Source organism: Protomyctophum bolini (genome assembly GCF_963924005.1).
Source record: "Protomyctophum bolini genome assembly, chromosome: 11".
Classification (NCBI taxonomy): Eukaryota; Metazoa; Chordata; class Actinopteri; order Myctophiformes; family Myctophidae; genus Protomyctophum; species Protomyctophum bolini.
The window spans coordinates 19,157,256-19,179,396 of record NC_137872.1 but is presented as its reverse complement, the minus strand read 5'-3'; the positions used below and the strand labels follow the sequence as shown (position 1 = coordinate 19,179,396).

General features: G+C 41.9%; 1 protein-coding gene across 1 annotated transcript; it reads left to right on the top strand.

Annotated features, from left to right (window-relative positions):
- The first annotated feature begins 1,601 nt into the window (after window positions 1–1,601).
- Window positions 1,602–21,827, top strand: LOC308324694 (polycomb protein suz12-B-like). Its single transcript, XM_080776912.1, has 16 exons — window positions 1,602–2,415; window positions 2,956–3,002; window positions 3,101–3,165; window positions 6,903–6,971; window positions 7,879–7,928; window positions 8,063–8,148; window positions 10,992–11,253; window positions 12,144–12,246; window positions 12,427–12,532; window positions 12,777–12,966; window positions 14,449–14,537; window positions 15,152–15,295; window positions 15,448–15,605; window positions 16,105–16,303; window positions 16,819–16,898; window positions 18,369–21,827. The coding sequence occupies exons 1-16, from the start codon at window positions 2,196–2,198 to the stop codon at window positions 18,742–18,744; spliced, it is 2,244 nt and encodes a 747-aa protein (XP_080633038.1). The 5' UTR covers window positions 1,602–2,195; the 3' UTR covers window positions 18,745–21,827.
- The last annotated feature ends 314 nt before the right edge of the window (window positions 21,828–22,141 follow it).

The window sequence follows — 22,141 nt, the reverse complement described above, 5'->3', positions numbered from 1 at the left end:
TGCTAGTTTATCCCAGAAGAAACTTGGTGATGCTGCGTTCATTAATTATGCCCCTAATCTGTGTAATCCCTTACCAGAAACCAGGGAGGCAAGACAGAGTCAACATCTTTAAGCGTCAGTTAAAACCCCATCTTTTCAATCTAGCTTAGTATTTTATGAGGTGATTATGTTGATTGTGATATATCAAACATGCATTTATATAATTTATTATTTGCACAGACAGCACTTTGTTGATGTTTTTGTTTTTTTGTTTTCTTTCTTTCTTTCTTTCTTTCTTTCGTTCTTTCTTTCTTTCTTTCTTTCTTTCTTAGGTCTGTTCAGCACTTAAACTGCATTTTTATGTTAGTGTAGAAAACCAGGGACAGAGGAGAAATCTGCTTCAGCTGGAGGTTGAACTGGCACAGGGGCCCCTGAGCTATAGGGGACCCTGAGCTTGTGCCTCCCCGGTCAGGCAGAGGCTCAAGCTCAGGGGCCCCCAAAAAGTGCAAAATGAATAACAGTGACACGGTCTGCGTCAGCGTCACTGTTATTAACCTAGCACTTTTTGTCAGACAATGGACAATGTCAATAAAAGAACCCCAAAAGTATTAAACCATCATGATGTGTTTAAACCCTCAGTTTATCCATAAGGCTTCCAGAGGGAGGGATCGAAAAAGCAAGTGCAAAAAACCCCAACATTAGATGTTTTAATGTCCACGCATACCACAATGAGAGAATGAGAGGATTTAGATAAATAAATTTGGGTAGATAACATGTTATAACATGTTATTATGTTATCTACTCCGATGTATCTAAACGGGCCCCTAATTCATACAATAGATGCTATTTACCATAAACCCCTATTTTTTAGCAAATGTATAGGGGCCCAACTCTTGCAAGAAACCAGGGCCTGCCCTATTTACAGATAACAGATATCAGGTATAATGATATGAAAAATTTATTATTAAAATAATAAAAAGCAGCAGCACTGCAAGACAGATACAGTACAAGACAGGTAAGAAGAGAGAAACATGATAGAGGGGCGCTCTATCACCGTACGTCATTCATGACGTATGAAATATTAAAAATGTCGATTTGTTCGGTTCAGACACATGACGTAAATTCTCCATTCATTGTCAATGGGAATTTAGCAGAATACCAATTTGCTCAGACATATGACGTATATTCTCCATTCATTGTCAATGCGAATTTGATCTTTATGTAGGACGAAAATAGCTGATTACTCTTCTACATAATGATGTAAATTCTCCATTCATTGTCAATGGCATTTAATGTTTGTGTTAGGACAAAATAAATAGCCGATTTGCTCAGACACATGACGTAAATTCTCCATTCAATGTTTGTGTTTGGACAAAAATCTACAATATAGCTGAATATAGGAGGGTCCAGACCCTCTATGGTCCAGACCAGTAAGTACTTAATATACTTATATTTTGAGTTTAACATTCACAGACAACGGCGAAAATCTGCGCCAATGAGAGGCTTCACATTTCCAAACAAGCACTTCAATTGGCTGACGCCGTTCGAAGGCGGGTTCTTCTAACAGAAGAATCAAGATTCATTTCTCCCAGAGAAGCGGCTGCAGCAGCGCTGCCGCCCGCCGCTGCAACAACAGTACAACTACTTAAGCGTGACGTTCAGTGTGTGTTTGCGCGAAATTTACGGCCAAACAAAACACCCGGCGACAACACCATGTCATGTTTCCTCGCGTGAAGCCTTCACCGGACATAATTGCATGTTGTTGTTTGTTAGTTTTTTGGGAGCGCAGACGGGGAGTGTTGGACATTATTATGTATAATCGATAAAGCCGGGAGGATGGGTTGTTGCTGCTAGCCTCTATAGCTAAGGAAGTGTAGCTGAGCTACAGAGCTAGCCGCGGTGTTAGCAGCAGCTGCTGCCTTTTGGAGCCATTCATTTCCCAGGGCGTGTTTACTGTGAAAACTACTCGCAAACCTCACTTATTCATTATTCATTCATAAAAGACGTCAGAAATGAAGACTTATCTGCGCCGGCTGCCCTCATGAGGGTCTGACCAGGCAAACCCCCCTGTTTTGTTGTGCTGTGTTGACAAAGAAAGAAAGAACCTCTTTTTTTTTCCTTTACCCCACTCGTGGTGGTGGTCACGGTGGGACAAGAAGACTTTCTTGGGCTTGTGTTTGTGTCATTTGTTTAGTTTTTTGGGGGGGTGGTAGGAAATGGCTCCTCATAAGCACAGTGGAAACCACGTCGGTTCGGGTGGCCCGGTTGTGGGCTGTAGTATGGCTGGGTCGGGAGGTTCTGGAGGAGGGAGAGCAGCAGCAAACGGCGCGGTGGTCCAGTACCACTCCTCCGCTGCGATGGCAGCCGGCAGAAAGCAGCAGCCAAACATGGAAGTGGTCCAAGCCGACCACGAGCTGTTCCTGCAGGCCTTCGAGAGTAAGTAAGGAAGGGGCTTGGTGGGTGTATTTTTTAGGTGTCGCTTGCCGACAAGAGCAGATGATGATCCTACGAGGGTCATTTCCTACGAGCTCTGTTCTCGTCGTCAAGTTGGTGTGCCATAGTTGCATTGTTTTCAGACAGAACCCAGCCATGACATAATTAATCATAATAATAATACCACCATATACATGTATAGCAGCTTGTTATTTCAGCTCTTGGCTACTTTGTCTGTCTGACAGTATTCCAATGCTGCCTGTGTTCTTCAGAGTTCATTGTTAATCAGGTGAACTCTGTTGCATTTAGGATGTCTGGAGCATTAGCTTACCGATTTGTAAAGCGGGAAGAGTTTTGCAATTTATATTTAGTTCTTGTTCAAACACAAACATGCATACTTTCATCAATAAACAATTTGGGTGATTTTATCAATTAATTAAAACTGCATGTCAAATAGCACATCGCTGCAACAACCATTTGAAATGGTACTACTATAAATGCACCTATAATTTAAAGTAATGTAACCCCATTATCTTTTTACAGAACCAACTCAAATATACAGATTCCTTCGCACCAGGAACTTGATAGCAGTGAGTAATGTTTTTCCTTCCAACTCGTGGTAACTCTTGCACCTGCCAATGAGTTGTAACAGAGTTGTAAACATGTTCTTATGTCTATTACCTTTCAGCCTATATTTTTGCACAGGACACTCACCTACATGTCCCACAGAAACTCAAGAACGAATGCCAATAGGTAAGAACCCATTGAAGCTAATTGTTTTATACTGCTTATTTGTGATGCTTTGGCGGTTGCTGCTATTCAGATACAGTTCAATGTCTAATTTAGCAAAGCCTTTTGTTTTTATACCTGGTCAGTGGGTTATGCTGTCTCTTGAATCAAGGGGAAACATGACATCTTTATTCTTTCTCTCTTGACATGCTTTATTGTCTCAATATTGTAATCATAATTCAGATTGATATTTAGGCTTATGGCCTTTATTGCTTAAACTTGTCAAAAACATGTACACTTCTTTCCTTTCCCCATGTGTTTGTAGAAATTGGCATTTGGACCTTTTTTTGGTAAATGTTTAACCTTTGAACTGTGGGCAGTGATTAACCATGGAATCATATCAATAAAGTTGCAGTCCTATGTGTGGGTTGTTCGAATAGAGTCTAGTATTTGTAACATTTGTGACACACTCAGGTTATACGGTTAACTGTTTAACTGTTCCATCCTTATGTGTTTGATTCCGTTTGACATTTCGCACCCAGGTTGGTAGTACTGGATTTGAACTAAGGAATGAGCCCTATTGCATATCAGCAGTAGAACAAGCATAACTCTCATAAGAACACAAGCTAAATGTTATCTCAGGGAAAACAGTTAACTGACACAGGGCCAGGCTTGTTCATTGAGTAAAAGTGAGATTGGTGACATGGCGGTTAGACTGCTTTGCATACAGAGGCTGCGCAGTACTTCAATGAACACAGATACACATGCTGTTACTTATTGCTCAGCATGTGCTGCGATGTTTGTGACCTAGTCTGGTAGAGTCATAGGATGTTTCAGCTGTTTTGTTTAAGGATAGGATGTTCTAATGAAGCTTGTGTGTGTCTATGTAGGCTGTGGTTCAGTGTGTTTATTCTGTGTGTTGCAGGTTATGGTTGAATACTGCTCGAATGAGAATCTTTAGTTGCTGAAACTAGGGATGTCTGTTAATTCATCCTGATGTTTTTGGGAATGTTATGTGAAGTTTTGATATACAGTGAGTGAACTGTATTTGTGTTTAGAAACTACAAAAGGACTTTAAACTTTAAAAGGACATCCAAGTCAACATGATTTGCATTTAATTAACTGAATGATGATGGCTAATCGGTTGCAAAACCATTTTTGACATCCATAGCCATAATGGCACAACAATTGTTACAACACTGCATGTTTTGAGCTTGTAATACAACAAACAAAGTATACCCCCCCCCCCAATGAAGGTAAAAAGTCAATAGATCATAATAGAAAAGTGCTTTCATGTTAGTGCCAGTGAATTTGGATCGTTCCGGCGCAGAAAGCCAGTGCAAATGGAAACCTTAAATATTTAGATGTTGTCAGGATTTCCATTTTAACCACATGAGCCCTAGCGGCCCTATTCTGCAAAAATCCAAAAATTGCTGATCTTGAACTACTGTACAAGCTCAAAAAGCTTGCAGAAGAGATTGGGTACAGAAGGAAAATAGGTGTTTGGCCTCAAAGCTGCATGATGCATGCCCTTTACCAATAACAAATACCGGTAGTTACAATAACCACCTAATGCGTTACCATTAAACCAGCTTTCCCTCTCTACTGCGGTACTTTCCCCAGGGTCCCTGCCTGGCTCTTGTCTCAAAAAACACGACACCTAAGTAACAGATTGCAGCAGCCAAGATAAAGCAAGATAAACGTAGCCACTTCGAACTGAATACTGATCCAGCTGATAATTGTGCTGTCAAATGAAGAGATGGGTAGCTTAAAGGAGTAGTTCACCCACAAAATTACACGCCCCATGAAACCTTGAATTCATGGAGATCTTTTTGTTTGTGTTGCATTCTTGAGCCAATAATTTGATGACCGGGACATCGGTCAGTGTCATCAAATTATTGGCCTAAGAATATGACAAAAAATGTGTCTGGCTATTAAATTGACATTATTATCAATAGATAGTTTTAAAAAATGCTTTAGAAAGGGAGGGTGAAATGGAGAGCAAATTTTGGTTAGTAGTGTTGCATATAATATAATATATCTATTGAACTTCAGGCAGACTTATCATCGAACAATCAGTATATCACAGTTTTCCATTCATAGCTCCTCTGTTTCTGTTTCAAACACGGAAAAGGAAGTAATCAATCCATGGGGGCCTCCATGACTTGTTCAAGTTATTTTTGTCTACAGCACAAAGACCTTGCTCAGTGCAGTTTAATTTAGTGCAATAGTCTACACAGATTGAAGTACACTACACAAAGAATACGTTTTTTTCCTGTTTTCAAATGCCTTGTATGGTCTTGTTGTTAATGTGAACCTTTTCAGCACTATTTTTTATCAGTCCTCATGGCGGGATTATTATGTCTAGGAAATTTTACATCTGATTTTAAATCGAGATGCAGTTTAATTTAGTGCAAGAATAGACCATGATACATGGAATGCTGGGTGTCTGTGGAGACATGGCAAATGATGGCACAAACATCTAGAGCTGCGATTAGTCACAGAGCACTTTAGGAATACCTGAGGAACATAAACATAACATCATAGCTGGTATTAAATTACGTTAAACTCTTAATAACAGTGAATTATACATTGATGTTGTTGCATTATGATGTGAAAGAAAAGACAAACCAAGATGTATCATTAAATAGGGTTAATATTGTTTCTCACTTGCCCAAGAGATGGTGACTCAGCTGACTGTATCTGCTGCTGTTTTCTTTTTGCACAAGTGAGCTATATTCAGCATTTTTATTTTCTGTGTGTATTTGAAATTGTCTTGTTATCTGGCTTTTTTCCCCTTTAATTCATGCTCTACTCTTTCCACTATTTATGAAACTGCAAAACTAGGAGTGTGTACGAAAATAATTTCACCCACTATCTTTGTAAACTTAAGTTGTGATGTGACAATGTACTTGAATTTCTTGAATTGGAAGTTGTTAATACAAAGTCTAGGAGCAGTCGATATGGACAATATTTAGGCCCCTATAAGACTTTATTCCATAAAAAAGGTATAACCCGGGTGTCCCTAGTTTGGGCATATCAACTCATCATAGATAAATATCTTTTAAACATTACCGAAAGAGCAGAAATAGCGCGTCTACAAGCTCGCAACACTTGTAAATATACTATTTCCCGTATTATAAATGGGACAGAAAATGTTACATTTAAATTTGTATTATATCTATATCCAGTATCCATGGCACCACTAGTGAAGGCTGTGAATTATCAGTGCAGGGAGATGACTGCACAGACTTTCCATAGATGAAAGTGTCTCTCACTGTCAGTTTCACAATACCATAGTTTTTCAAAGGACCGTGGGAAAAAGGAAACATGTTTACAGGTAATTGATTTTACTGTAGGTCAACAGGCTGAGTATGCTCACCCCTGAATAAGGCAGTTGGGGACTGCCATTGTGATATTTCCTACACTTCATTTCACTACAACTAAGTTGTAAGGTGTGAAATAACAATGTACGCCACGGTACCTCAATTTATTCACTTTAATCCTAGAGATTTGCTGAACAGAGACAGACCTAGCTACTAGTATAAAGTCCTGTGCGACCCGGTCCGTTAAGTATATGGTTTAAGTGGTTAATGACAGGTATGGAAAATCGGTTGCAGTGCAACAAGTTACAGTTGGGATGAAAGGGCTCTTTTAAATCATTCCACCACTTGAAATAAAGATGAAGGCAGAACTGCTAATTTTGTGTTCTGCTAGTCTGTTCTCAAGTCCCTGACCCAGCTGTGTTTCTGTGGCTTCAGGAAGACTTCCAGGGTAGATGACCTGCTGTTCAAAGTGGAGAAGATGAGGGGTGAACAAGAAACACACAGGTAAGCAATTCCACCAAAAAATGTTTAAAAACCTAACTTCCTCATCTCTTCCACTCTTATTATTTTCTTTACATCTAAATTGTCCGGTCTGGTTGTAGATTCTTTTAACTTTCAGAGATTAAATGTAATATTTACATTAAGGGTGGGTACTCGGGGACCCACGGGGCACGGGTCCCCCTGGAATTGCTCCCCGGAGTGCATGGCCGGGTGTGGGCGCCCTCCCCCGGGCAGAGGTCCCCAGGGTAGCCCAACTTTCATGAACATCCAGTAATTCTGGAAAAAAAAACTACTAAATTGTGGTCTGGGTTTCTGAATACCTTTCTTATGCAGGGCATCTCAAAAGGCATTTAGCAAATGACAGTATGGTCTACACATTCTACACACAGTGCTGACTGTTTTGCAACAGTTTAAGACTTGAGGCTGCTGTCAATATTATTATTAGTTTTGTTGAGCAGCAACCTTGTATCTCCATATTTATATTTCAGATTGTTTAATAAATGAATGTCCTACTTTGCCTTATGACGGTGTCACGTAAATGTAGTGAAATTAGCCGACCTACAAGCTTGCATTTCATGATGAAACTGTGTTTCATCATGACATGTGAAGTTGATCTCCTATATTTGCTTTTAAGTTTTGAAAACTGTCGCCTATAATCAAAATGTCATGCCCAACATAGGAATGCCAGGTTGTTTGTGAATTCCATAAATACTTAACCAATGACAAATAATAACAAGGGCTTGTGACTAAATAACTACATTGGATCATAGCTTCCTTTCCTCCCATTTCCTGACGAGTATTTTTTTTAATGTTTTTGACAAACATTGGATGTTTTCAATGTTTCCACCGGACAGCGACTATATAAAGAGGTAAAAGGAATGTTCCAAAAGTGTTGTTATTGTCTCCACAGTTTGGCCTCTCATCTGCAGCTCACCTTCACTGGCTTTTTCCACAAAGTTGGTAAGATCTCCTGGGATGGAGCCGTCTGTCTTTGCTTTGCTCCTGAATGACTCGGTATTTTCACTGAACATCATGGAACACATCAGAGAAAGTGTGACTCATTAGTTTTCCTTGTTTTTGTGTTACCGTTTCAGACAAACCATCCCAAGACTGTGAGAATGAACAGAATTCTGTATCTCTTGAAGTGCTGCTCATTAAAGTCTGCCACAAGAAGAGAAAGGTGTGTGTGCATGCGTAAACATTGTAATTACCATTTGAAATCACAGAAAAACTGAAAAACGAATACCTCGAAGTGGAAACTAAATGATGAAGGCTCACAGGTAATGTCAGCAGGTAAAATTATGTTTAGTGATTAGTTCTGGCTACAAACCTTTGTTAGAAGAACACAAAATGTATTTTTGCACACCTATTGTAGTCAGAGGATATTAACTCATCCCCTGCCAGTAGGCCACCATTCAGTCCCATTCTATTTGGCTTGCAGAACCGTCTCCTCTCCCAAAACATGTAATGGCGGAGCTCCTCGCACAGAACCTAAATCACTCCCTGTCCCACGCCAAACTTTTATTCCTCCTTTTAAAATGTAGTTTTAAGTTTCTCTCTCACTATAGCTGCCTGCCTGTAGTCCACCGTGTTGTTTCCCTTGCCGGCAAAACGTGTAGTAGGCGGCTAATTTGTGCCTGATGGAAAGATATGTAAATATTAATACTAATGCACGCACGCTGTGATTTTGTGCGTTTTAAAAGCTATAATAGGCCTATAGATAGATGTCATTAATTTATTTCACCCACTGTTTATCCAATATGAATTAATAATATATTGAATTGACCCAAATCCACCCTCAACTCCAGTACCCACGGCTAAAACCGCAATCCCCATCTCTGGTGTGAGGCATTTCTCTGTTCTCTCTAGAGCAGTGGTAACCAACCTTTTCAAGCCCAAGAGCCCATTTTATTCCCAATTGTAAGCCAAGATCTACCACTAAAACGTGTTAGAAAAAACACTTGTTTTTTTGCTATTTCTGACAGGCTCAATGCATGTGCACACATCCACACAAAGACTAAAGCTTAAATTAGAATAAATACTTATAGTAAGTTATATTATCAATGTCAAATAATATTAAGACAAATTAGAAATAATTAGTATTAGAAATATTTTGTTTCTCATTTCAATGAATATTCACATTGGCAGATGTTCAAATGACATAGGCATAACATGACCATATATATTTGCACAGATATGGTGACATACTCTCAGGGTCAGCCCACCTTTAATGAGACTGCTGTGACTGCACTTTATCTGCAAGCGTTTTGAAATCTGGTTCATATTTAGTGATTGCCAGTCTGAGGGTGTCATTAAGATGTGAGTCAGTCATACGAGTTCTAAACTTGGATTTTATTATTTTCATTTGTGAAAAGGCCATTTCACATAAGTACGTGGAACCAAAGTATAGGCATGCAGCTTCAGTGCACACGACACAATCAGGGGATACTTCTCTGCTTACAAGAGACCAAAATTCCTTCTCTTTAGCTCTGACCTGCAGGTGACAGTCACTTACTAATCCAATAATCTCCATTTAAATATCTGAAGTTAATGCAAACACATCCTGCATTTTATCGGACAGCAGTTCAATGACAGTAGGCTCAGTAAAGAGGAAAGGGTTTGATACAAAAGCAGCTACTTGACTCATGTGTTGTACTTCAACAAGTTTTCATATTTCATATTTATCATATTTTTTGCTCTATGTGTGCATGTGTACAGAATTCAAACTGTAGCATTGATTATTGTCACGGACAGAAGTCATTCTTTCCCTTTGCATATGCCCTGGAGTGCACTCGCCTATTAGTTTGCATTGCAGACTGGTATATTCAGTATATTTTTCTCATTTTTATATTTTTGTTGTTGCTGCGCAGCAGTTGAGGAGAACGCAACTATGCATTCCTTTAAGCAACACAACTTCTGCAGCTGCATCCATATGTTTAGAATTTGCATCAATGATCAAATCCCAATAATAAAAAATATTATAACAACGAACAACGAAAACTGAAGGAGCAGGGCGCTATCGGCTAGTAGTCCCAACTCAAGTGTCTGCAGCCTGTCACGAGCCCGTAATGAACGCACGTTGTTCCGTATTTTAATGTCGGGTCGGAGAATAAATACAGTATGAATGACGGCGGGATTTATTTGACAACTCTGTCCTGCTTTCTTCACGAGAAGAGAAGAGCGCTCACAGCTGCTAATATGGTAGCAGCCCTGTGGCTGACCTGTCAGTTCTCTTTACGGCTTGTTGTGAACCTTGATGTGAACCTGGGTCTGGGAAGCTCAGAGCTGCAGCCATTGGCTCATGATACCAGCACACGACCAATGGGACAGATCATTCAGTGTTGCTAAGATACCACCCCCCCCACCACACACGCACACCCTTGGACGATGGGGTCTATTCTCAAACTCAGAGCCACAGCGCTCTGCTCAAAATTAATTTGCATGTGACGAGCGGCACTGACATTATTCAAATGGTTCGGACACTTCGCGATCGACTGGAAACGTTCCCGCGATCGACTGGTAGCTCGCGAACCCCTGGTTGGTTACCCCTGCTCTAGAGGTAGGACACTATAATCTATCACAACTAAAAACCAAAAGAAACCCATTGCTACCACTCCCATTGCTACCATCAAAGCAACTTCTATGTCAATAGTCCATGAATGTTATAATTATGTAACCACATGAAACCCGGGGGCCCATTTCTGTGCATGTCATGATAGGAGAGAATTCGGCGAATGCAGTAAGTAGATGTGGGCAGTAGGTAGGTGTGAGCTATTGGTGACGTTGAGCGGGGGAAGAGGGGACAACTTTGAATGTTGTTTGCAAGCTGCAAAGTCCTACTTCTACAGTATACATTTTAATATAGGAATTTAGAAACATGTTTTGTGAGGTCAGTGACCTTGATGTTTAACCTTTTGCCACCTACTTCTAATAAATTAATCCTTGAGTTCAAGTGGTGAACTTTTATATTGGCTATAAATGATTAAACCCTTCATCCCCATGCGGTTACTCCCCTAACCCCAGGATGTGAGCTGCCCGGTGAAGCAGGTTCCCACGGGGAAGAAGCAGGTCCCACTGAACCCAGTGAGCACCAGTGCAGGCAGCCCGGCCAAACCAGGGTCCTTCCCTACCCTGCTGGTGTCCAGCAGCGAGTTTGAGCCCAGCAACTCTCACACGGTCAAGTCCTACTCGCTGCTCTTCAGAGTGTCCAGACCCAGTGCCCAAGGAGGGCACACCCGCCCACAGCCGAACGGCCATGCCAACGGAGACACGCACCACACCAGAGGTAGAGCTGACTCCCATATGACTGAAAAGTGGTATGATAACAGTTTTATTGAGGCCACGTTTAGACAATGGTCTGTAGAGAAGACGGCAAAGTCCCGTTGCGTTCTCACTTTCTATTCTGCCTTTAGGTGGAGATTGAAAACTTCTGTAGTGTACTGTGCATGCTAGTTGGCAGTGACGCACTGCCAGATAGACCAGCGATGCATGCTTATACTGCCTATCACATGCCTGTTTGTTTACATTCACCAATGCAGCATGGTGTTGAGGCTCGCTAGATTTGTATTCCTAGGATAAACGGGTGAGGGAGCGCTTGCTCATCCTACTTACCCATATATTGCCTACGGCTCTGCAGTCTGCACCAATGTAATAAACGCATGCGAAGTGAGCCGATGTGAGACATGATGTCACACGTTTTTCAGATTAGCTGGAAGGGGTTTTCAGATTTTCAACCCCAGATAAGACGCATTTGATATTGTATTTTGACGCTCTCTCTACTCTAGAGACTGTTGCCATGTAAACATGGTCTGAGATGGCTGCATGTGACCATATTGGAAGATTTTGTCTAAACGTCCTTAAGGAGTATGTTATATACAAGTACTACATATGCAGTGGTTGGCGGTTTCTCTTCCACTGAGACACTTAGACCCTGGTGTTGGTAGGACACCTACTGGCTAAAAATTAGATCCGCCTGAAATGTCACAAAGCCCAGTAGCTCCCCAGGGCAAGTAGGTATTCCCTCTAGATGAGAGGTAGATGTTGCGCAGAGAGTAGTAGGACAACGACATAATGGATCCAGTCGGTGTGAGCCCAGATAACCTAAGCCAACGTGAGAGAAGCTGTGTGTTTTGACTTTTCTCTTCTCTTTGTGTTGATCTCGTATCTGTGTCTCAGACCTTTCAGAGGAAGCAGCAAACAGGAAAAGGAGGAGCTCTGTGCTCAGTGAGGAGGAAGAAACCATGTTTGTGGCCCAGATGACTGTGTTTGATAAGAACAGGTAACAACAACGCACTTGGATCGTCTACCACTTCCTTTCTAATTGTAAAAAAAAACAGATCTACAAGCTGAGCTCACAACGCATCACATCTGCATTGTGAGTTTTTCATCTGCTATTTTGTGACATGAGACACTGTCGTGCGTATGACCAGAGGAATGATATTTTGTTTTTACCTGATAGACGTCTACAGCTATTAGATGGGGAGTATGAGGTGTCCATGCAGGAGATGGAGGAGTGTCCTGTCAGCAAAAAGAGAGCTACCTGGGAGACTATTCTTGATGGAAAGGTGTGTTTCATTATTTAATGTTGCGAGTGCTTAATTTAGTTTTTCATTGTCTTAATGCTCTACTACGTTTTGGATTGATTTACTTGTTTTAAAGCACGGTTGTCTGTAAAGACAAAACACTTCTTTGCACAGGGTCCTTGCAGAAATTCAATTATTGTGTGTGTGTGGTTAATGGTTATAAGTTGTCTTCACTTGTGTGAATGGATGGGGAAGTTACTAAAAACATGGCACCTCTTTTGCGTAGCGTCTGCCACCTTTTGAGAGCTTCTCCCAGGGCCCCAAGCTTCAATTCATCCTGCGCTGGACCGGCGACGGCTCTGACCACTCCACAGCGCCCGTGGCCAAGCCCCTGGCCACACGCAACTCTGACACCAGCTCTGCTACTGCCAACCAAGAAACCAGAGCCAGCTCGCTCAGAGCCACGCACACACTCGGTCAGTCTTTGCAGCTAGTGCCACTTCAGGCTAATGTACTTCAGTGCCGAGTCTTTCACCCAGCATTAACACTCTGAATGCGAGAACTGGTTTTCTACGTGGTTCGAATCCCAACGGTCCGATGCGGGACACGTAGATCTCCGTTTAGTGCATGTTTTTATTGATTACTTTCAATCGTCTTTCTACACACCCGGACAATAGATCAAACGGCCCCAATTTATCCCACAACACTCCGGTCACGTGACCAAAAAAAGAATGTCTCTCCCCCTCCCTTCCTGAGAATAAGGCTGGGAGGGGCGCATTGTGTAGAATAGTCTCTGTAAACGTAATGGCGGCGCCCATGCATGCATACATACAACTCCAGTCAACAGAATCACACTGCATAACATTCGATCGGCTTGTCGCCACCTCTCCTCCTGTTTCTCCCTCCTCCCCTCCTGTTTGTTTCAGGGGAGGGTTTCCCTCCTGTTTGTTTCAGGGGTGGGGAGGGCGTCTTGTGTGTAGTTTCTGTCTGTCGGAAAATGTTCCGGCTCCCCGCATGGACACGATCATAACGGATCTAAAGTCGGTCAGATTCATGTCTCCTTTCCTTCTGCATACTCGAACAAACAAGAAAACTATCACGGATTGTATCGTCCCTCGGCAAACTCGGCGAGGAACGGTGGGCAGTTAATTTTTTATGATGATGATCACCGGTCAGATGGAACAATGCAAATACTTTTAGAGCATATCTGTGTTCATCATATGGGCATACCTAACAATCTATGCCAAAACCAAAACAATGGGAACATTTCCATCTTTGTGTATTTTTATATCAAAAGTCCATAAAAGTCCAATTTGAATTACTTTGAACGAAAACGTGAAGACGTGTCGAGTCCTGCATGAATAAAACATAATCTTGATTTCATTCTCCTGTTTTATTCCCATTTCTGAGTGTTCCTCCAACACAGCTGGTTTTGATTACAAAACTACTCCGTTTTTAATCTCATTCAAGATGACATTCAGACCGTGTGTTACTCGTTTTAAACGTAAGCATCACGCTAAAATATGTATCTGTATCATTATAGGTTAGAAATAAGCCACAATCTTTTCTCCCCGTCTCTCTGTGACATGTAACCAAAAACTCAACGCAGGCATTGCACATGAAGGGATGCAACGTTCTGATTGGTTCAAAACTACAAACTACAAAATAAAATTCTCCAAATAGCCATTGCACCCAGTCTTTAATGGAGTGCTTCCAGCTAACCCTAATCAAGTCAATTGGCAGCCAAGAACACATCTACAATTGAACTAGCTTGTATGCGTGTGTTCTTGTCTGCAAGCGAAGCGACACCATTGTACTATGGAGTATAAAGTAGATGTTCATAACTTTCCTTTGCAAAATAAATGCTCACAAAACACATTACAGTTGCACAGTGACTGTGGAATTTGACACAATAATATAATTTACGTGTGTGTGTGTGTGTGTGTGTGTGTGTGTAGCCATGAAAGAGTCTATAGGCGCTGACATGCAGAGCAGAAGAGAACTCTCCCCCGTTGTACCTCGACAGAAACTACGCATTTTCTACCAGGTAAGCATGCTCATGTGACCTCTTTTTATGCTCCATTGTCTGGTATTATTGTTTTGACCTGCCACTGCAGGCGATGGAGCTCATTAGTTGACATCAGCATTTTGTTCTCTGTACAAACATGGTTCTTCCTAGAAGCACTGACCTTCTGCGTTCTGGTACAGCCTATGTTTACTTTTGGGCTTCTGCTATTATACGTTTTGTTCTTTTAACCTCGTGCTCACTTAAGCCTAACATATGAAAATACCGTAGGGCTAATTGCATCGTGTGAACTCTAGATGGCGTGGTATTTCGACAGACTCAAAGTTCATTGTTTACCTGGTATCTTATATTTTCATATAAGTATTCTTTTTGATAGTATATTGTTTAGAGTCAGACTGATGCTAGCCTAGGTTATTTGTTTACCTGTGATCTTAGTTTACAGAGGCACTTATTTATGTGTTGCATTTATGCGTTTACCTTGCTTATTGTACGTCACTCTGGATATATTATCAGGTGTTTGCATTGCTATTATATTTACAGTCCAATACATTGTCTTTAACCAAGTGTAAAAGTTGTTGGTGAAAGTTCTCTACAAAACAATAACATAAGTGTGTCACTGTGTGTGCGCTGTGCAGTTCCAGTACAACCACAACACGCGGCAGCAGACGGAGGCCAGAGACGACGTGCACTGTCCCTGGTGCACGCTGAACTGCAGGAAGCTCTACAGTCTGCTCAAGCACCTCAAACTGTCCCACTCCCGCTTCATCTTCAACTATGTGGTGAGCCTTTCAGCATCATCAATACATAACAACCATTGCCCATTTAGAGCAGTGGTCCTCAAAGTGGGACCCGGGCCCTCCCAGATCCATTCCTCGAAAGAATGCATCCTCTGAATGTTTCCCCCGTCTCCTTCCATCTCTTCCCTCGGCAGCCCCACCCGAAAGGAGCCAAGATTGAGGTGTCTATAAACGAGTGTTACGATGGCTCGTACGTGGGCAACCCCCAAGAAATCCACAACCAGCCAGGCTTCGCCTTCAGCAGGAACGGCCCCGTCAAGAGGACTTCGGTCACACATATCCTAGTGTGCAGGTTCACATGTCATTTTGATCATTCATTATTTAATGTAATTATTCTGCCTTCGGTGTAACGGCACAAGTGGGAATGAATAACAACATAACAATTTGGCCGATGTGTTTTTCTTTGTTTAATCAGTATCAGATTAGAATTTCCCAGTCGGGGGCGCCCGCTGGCCAAGTGGTCCAGGCGCATGCCACATATAGGCTTTGGCCTGACAGTGTGTCGTGTGTTCGAGTCCCGTTCATGACGACCTTTGCTACTTATCTCCCCCTCTTCCCTGTCTATCTTCACTTGATACTATCAATAAAGGCAGAAAAGCTAAAAACAAATCTTTAAAAAAAAAGAAATCCCAGTCGGTGCATCCCCACTTTTACTGACTTTTTGGGGTGGTGAAGTCTGACCAAAGGCCCCATCACGCTTGCTACAGCCTATCTCTCAAGGAAGACAACACAGCATTTTTACAATAATGAATGCATAAAGCTATTTCATGTTTTGCCCTCCATCCATCCAGGCCTAAGAGGACCAAGCCCAGCCTGTCTGAGTTCCTGGAGTGGGAGGACCCGGACGCGGAGCAGCAGAGGACGCTCATCGCTGGCCACGAACGCCTGTACTTCCACAGTGACTGCTGCATGCCGCTCAGGCCCCAGGAGATGGAGCAGGACAGCGAGGACGAGAGAGACCCCGACTGGCTCAGGGAGAAAACCGACACAGTGAGTTAATGCGCCTGTAAATCTGACTGGTTCTCCCAACATTTTCCATATGGAGGACCACAGACCATTATCTGGACAAGACCTATTAAATGTTAAAAGTTATTCCAGAATTCTTCAAATTTGTTGCAAGAAAATTCACACACGCAAATGGTAAAGTTGCCATTTTCAAATAGCGGATGTATATTTGGTTACAGTGGTTTAACAATTTTTTTACGCAATTATATAATTTTGCTGGGGACCCTCAAGCGTTATTCATAGTCTGGATTTTCGGTGGTGAGGTGACCACCGAACTACAACATGACGTCACGAGCCGCAGTGAAGAGCAAACCACCGCCCCAGCCCTTCTCTCTGTTTTTACTCACCACCGCTCAACGTTATTTCAGCTCCGGTGGTCATCTCACCACCGGAGCGGTGGTCACCCCACCACAGAAAAGCCAAACTATGAATGAACACATGGAGACCAGAAGTAGTAGTTTAAAACGTTCACATGCTCTGTTTGTTGTTTGTGGCTGTAGCAAATCGAGGAGTTCATGGATGTCAACGAGGGCGAGAAGGAGATCATGAAGCTGTGGAACCTCCATGTCATGAAGCATGGGTGTGTATGCTCTGCTCCGCATGGTTCCATGCGCTTGGGGGAGGGACTGAACAAAATACATGCGTTTCCTTTTGGTCTGATTTTTGGTCTGTTTTGATAATATCATTAACAATTTAAAAATGTATTTATAACCACAGTTTCTAAAATGACAGATATAAAGCTGACATCACGTCACGATGCCATTTAGTAACACGACTTTCTTAGCCTGTAGCACTTGACCATTGGCCATGCAGTCTTGTGCAAAGCAAAGGTTAAAATGTAATTTACCTAGCATGTTATTTAGAAAGATGCCAGGTTAATTTGTTGACCTGGCATCCTATAGTTGTACAGTTTCAATTTACAGGTTATTAATTGATTATTATATTTGTTGTAGTGACTACTTCTTCCCATCAAATCAAATAGAAGTAGTGCTATGAGGCTGAGCTGTCGGCAGGAACTGTATGAAGCGTTTCTTTCAATCAAATCCAGAAAAGTTCTTATTGTAGTTAAGGTGATTTATTGACAAATAAACAAGGTCCAAAAATTTACTGAAATGTTGATAAATGAAAACGTAGGTATAAACGATCAAAAGATTAAACGTAGATAAACGATAACGGTCAACAGAAAATATTGAGCCTAGAGCTCACCCCCATTCTCACTGAATGCCACTGCCCAGACACACGGCTGACATAAGTAAAGTGATTAGCAGACACACAGCAGGAGCTCATCAATCAGGTAAGGGCTGTGACCAGGGGGGCAGTCAGACAGATATTTTGTGAAGCCACTAAGGAAATGAAAGTTCATATAATGGCCTGTTGTGGCGCTGTCATTGGACCCAGAAAAACCCATAACCCCATAGAAGTCCATGTATTTGGACCCAACTTCACCTAGACTGTATTACCTTAATAAACATGGTCATGAATACTTTCTTCTTCCAGTCACTAGTTTAAAGTCTCATTTCTAATGTCATAATATTCTTTTTGGAAAATTATGGTCCCATTAATTTAAAAAATGACCATAAAGTCGTGTATGTTCTGAGGTGCGTGGCTACCGTTAGTCTATGACAGGGATTCCCCTCCCACTCGAGGCAAAATAAAAACCAACGGAGAAGAAGGGGGGAAGTCCCGCCTCGTTGTCTGGGCCAGCCAATGGCCAGCTGGGCCAAAACGGATCTAGAAAGATGGCGACTTCCATTGCAAGGACTGACGGGCTTCAATTTACGTTCATGTTAGACCCGGGGAACGCTTTGTCCATATTTTTTACAGTCTATGGCTGTGACACATCAAAAACCCAAGCGTGTGAAAAAATAAACAGATAGAATAAACAACAAAACTAAATGTATATTTTGGCTCCTACAATATTGTTTACACTATGAGGTATGTTCTTGGTTTCATCCTAGATTACTGCGGCACACACTCTCTGCATTTAATATATGCTTACTAGATAAAGCGCTTCTGCAAAATTGTTTCTCTTATGCGCTCCTTTGTCCAGCTTCATTGCGGACAACCAGATGAACGATGCGTGCCTGCTGTTCGCCGAGCGCTGTGGCCCCCACATCGCGCAGCACGACCTCTGCCGCAACTTCCTGCTGCACCTGGTCAGCATGTACGACTTCAATCTGGTCAACACGGCCACCATTGACCGGGCTATGGCGCACATACGCCAGCTCCGGAGCCAGCTGCAGGCCGCACGGACACGCCAAGGCGAAGAGGAGGATGACGAAGACGACGGATGGGAAACTGCTGCCGAGTCCTTGCCGGAGCCCGATCCAGATCTGTGCGCACACACTTCTTTGTCTAACGACGAGGGCAGAGATAGCGGCACAGAGGAGGTCGCGTTGAAAGACGAAGAGGAAAAGACGCTCTGAGGCCTGGTTTATACGTAGTTGCGCGCCAGTGCCGTGTGCCAAAAACTGTCAAGCTAACAATTTTTAGAGCACGGCTACGTATATTATAGGCCAAAGGTGGTCTCTGGCTTGTCTTCAGAATGTCGGCCATGCTTTACTGACGGGTGGCGTTGAAACGGTCATCGCCTTGGCGGTGGTCGGACAACCTAAAGAGAGCACGTTTCCCCTGTAAGTCTCGGGGAAATGGAGTGCACCTGCCAGAGTCAACTTTTCGTATTTATGATAATGTCAGATGTAATATGTCGGTGACCACAGGGAGCAGTATTTCTTTAGTTTTTCTTATTTTCATCTCCGTCTGGCCGGACGGAGATTATGTTTTGCATCATGTGGACACACAGCTTGGATCAATTATGTGTGACGTTTCTTACTTCATAATGTCAGTTAAAAGGGTCATAACTCAACTGCATTGTGCTTGATAATCAAAATCGGTCAACATACGGTAACTGCAGTTAACTGTGCTTGAAGTATACTTGAGCACAGACATTGCTGTCTTCTATAGAAGCAAGCAGCAGAGGTGTATATGATTTTGTTAAGGGGAAGATCAGTGTTTTCTTTCTGCCAATTCCGCACTGGGTGCTCCGACTTGTATTACACATCACTGCACTCTTGTCTTTTTCAGTTATTCTGGTGCTAGATTCTTTCCCCACAAAAAGCTCAAAAGCAACGGTAAGATTGGATGAGTGTCTAACCTCAGTCGTACCTCGTTTACATTGTGCAAAGCATTTGTTTTTCAACGTCTGTTCTGGGTACCACCAGGGGTCCAAACGGACCCCTGCAGGACTGTAACTCTGAGAGTGTACGAATAGAACCAAATTATTTGTCGATAATTCTAGGACGATGTCCTAGTCGAGAAAGAGAAATCAGATTTTTACTGTGTAATTGACAGAACTGGAAAGCAGAGTGAGAATGTCAAATTGCATCCAAGCCAAGGCTTGATTGAATCTAGTGCGCAAGCTATGAAACTTGTAGACTAGACTTCCCTTCCCCAGGATATCTGGGCACTCCTGGAGGCAGCAGGTGGTACTGTTCTGCACATTGTCGCTGTCGGGTGAAAACCTCATGTCAAACGTTTTTCTTATTATTTTTAGCTGTGCCAGCCGCTCTACATTTGACCGTGTGTGCTTGTCCGTCCGCATGAGTACGGCATCAACAGCTGCAGCCTATTGCAACATGAAGGTGCAGCCAATTGCAGTAATTAAACATGCAAAACACATGCGCCACAGCCATGCACACACAAGCCCCATGGGGACCCAACACAGTAGTACCGCCTGAATACCAGTGCCCACATAACAAATGAATTAGTACAGCCTGAATGATATCTACCTGTTACACAGATGATTGGTTATTTCATTTTTTTTTTTTTTTTAATATACCGGTGTATATACAATGAATTGGGTGATAAAGCTCAATGCCTTTTGACATTTCCACTTGCTCCACAGATGTGAAACGGTAAAGAACTCAGACTTAACTTTGCAGTCTGCTAGCCCGCTGTCTGCTACTCTGCTTAATGTGTGTCTACTCATCAATTTGTCTCATGTAGCATGTGAACTACAGAAATGCTAGTCCTGGGTTGCCAAGTAAGTCAAATGGATGCTATTTGGTTCCATTTGTACACTCTTGAGTTAAATAAACAGAATTTTACTGTGTAGATTGTGTTCCCAGAGATGATTATGATGTGTTTTTTTGTTTTTAATCAAATGGAGCTCTGTGGCCTAATTATTATTATTCAACCTGGTGGTCTGTGGAATTCAAAAGACCTCAGCATTGCGCACCACTGCCTGCAGACACGCTGTGCTGCTTTACCATGTTTCCTGGATGATTAGCATGACTTTGTTCCACTGCATCCAGTGTTCCTTTTTGATCAGTCAAAGTGATCTATATAAGTAGCAAACTTATTTTGTGATGTCATTTAAACGCTTAAACCTAAAGCAGGTGTAGTCCAAATATTTAGAATATAATATCAGTGGAATACCCCCGTAATGAACTTTTCCAAGATTTTATCATTCATTTTGAAATGCACCTTTGCTTAACAGACTGAGGTCCACACGGGCCTATACTTGGTCTGCTTCTTTTTTCCCTCTACACCAGATCTACACTGCAAATATATGATCTCTAAGACAATGACACAATGTGTCATTTTGTGAGCTTATAATTGATTGTTTTCACCGAATGTTCACCCTCAGAATAGGCTAGGTTTCATGTCTTATTTCTCCAGACTCCAACCATCGCTCCCTCACTCCCAAAGACATTGTGTAATGGATCAATATGGTTCAATGAGCTCACTGGTATAATATGGTTTGTTTCATAGTCAAGAGGTGGGAATGATTAAAATATTACTCTTTTGGTAGGTTGCAGACCAAAGTGATTGAATTTGCTACAGATTTTGGTTTCTTGTCGATGAAAACTGTTATTAAATCTTCCTTTCTAATCGCCTTGATTCTGCTAAGGATGTTTAAAAGTGCATATTGACAATACTTTGAGCATTTTGGAAACAACAAAACAAAAATGGAATGACTTGCAGTCATTCCATTGAGATTTCCCACAACTTTGTCTATTCATGTGATTAAAGGCCAGTCCACTGAAACTCAACATGGTAGATGCTGATCAGACTTTTCCAAGAATGCCTCTAATAACTCATTTTCAAGCAACATCATGCCATGGAATATAAATTAATCTTAAAAGCCTTGAATTATACTTGAGTTGCAGGTGGGTGTCGCACACCTTCGACGTGTCGAGCTCAGAGATTGGCTGCTTTCGGACACCCACGCGCAACTAAGTAGATATTGGAAGCAGGAGTAATCAGTGTGAATACATTTGAGATTTGATATCATACATGGTTAATCTGATTAGTCTGGCCTTTAGTGCAGTGTACTTTTCATTTTCTTCATGTCCTTAATACTTTTATTTGACTTGACTGCCCCGGTCTACAGGGAGTCTTCACACATCGTTCACAAGACCAGCAGCAGTTTGCACAGGATGGAAGAGGAAACAAGAGACAGCTAAATGTCAAACCAGCAAGTTGACCACTTTGTAATAATGAAATAAGTCAGAATGGTTTTCTATTTAAAAGAATAAAGAGTTTTGTACACTATTGTCCACCTTGTAGGTCTACTGCTTGATCTAAATGCTCAACAGCATTGCATGACCTCCAGTGGTGGGGAAGTATACTGTGTATACACTGTCACCTTGATATCAATATAGTGTGAGAATAATGTGTGGATTGCCTAATCCTTGCCTGATCTTTGTTAAATTATCATCTGAACAAGTGCATATGTCTACGGTCAGAATCTAAATCTTAACAATATAATTTTAACTTGATAGTGTACATTATCTATCTTGGTTTGACTCTTGACTACTG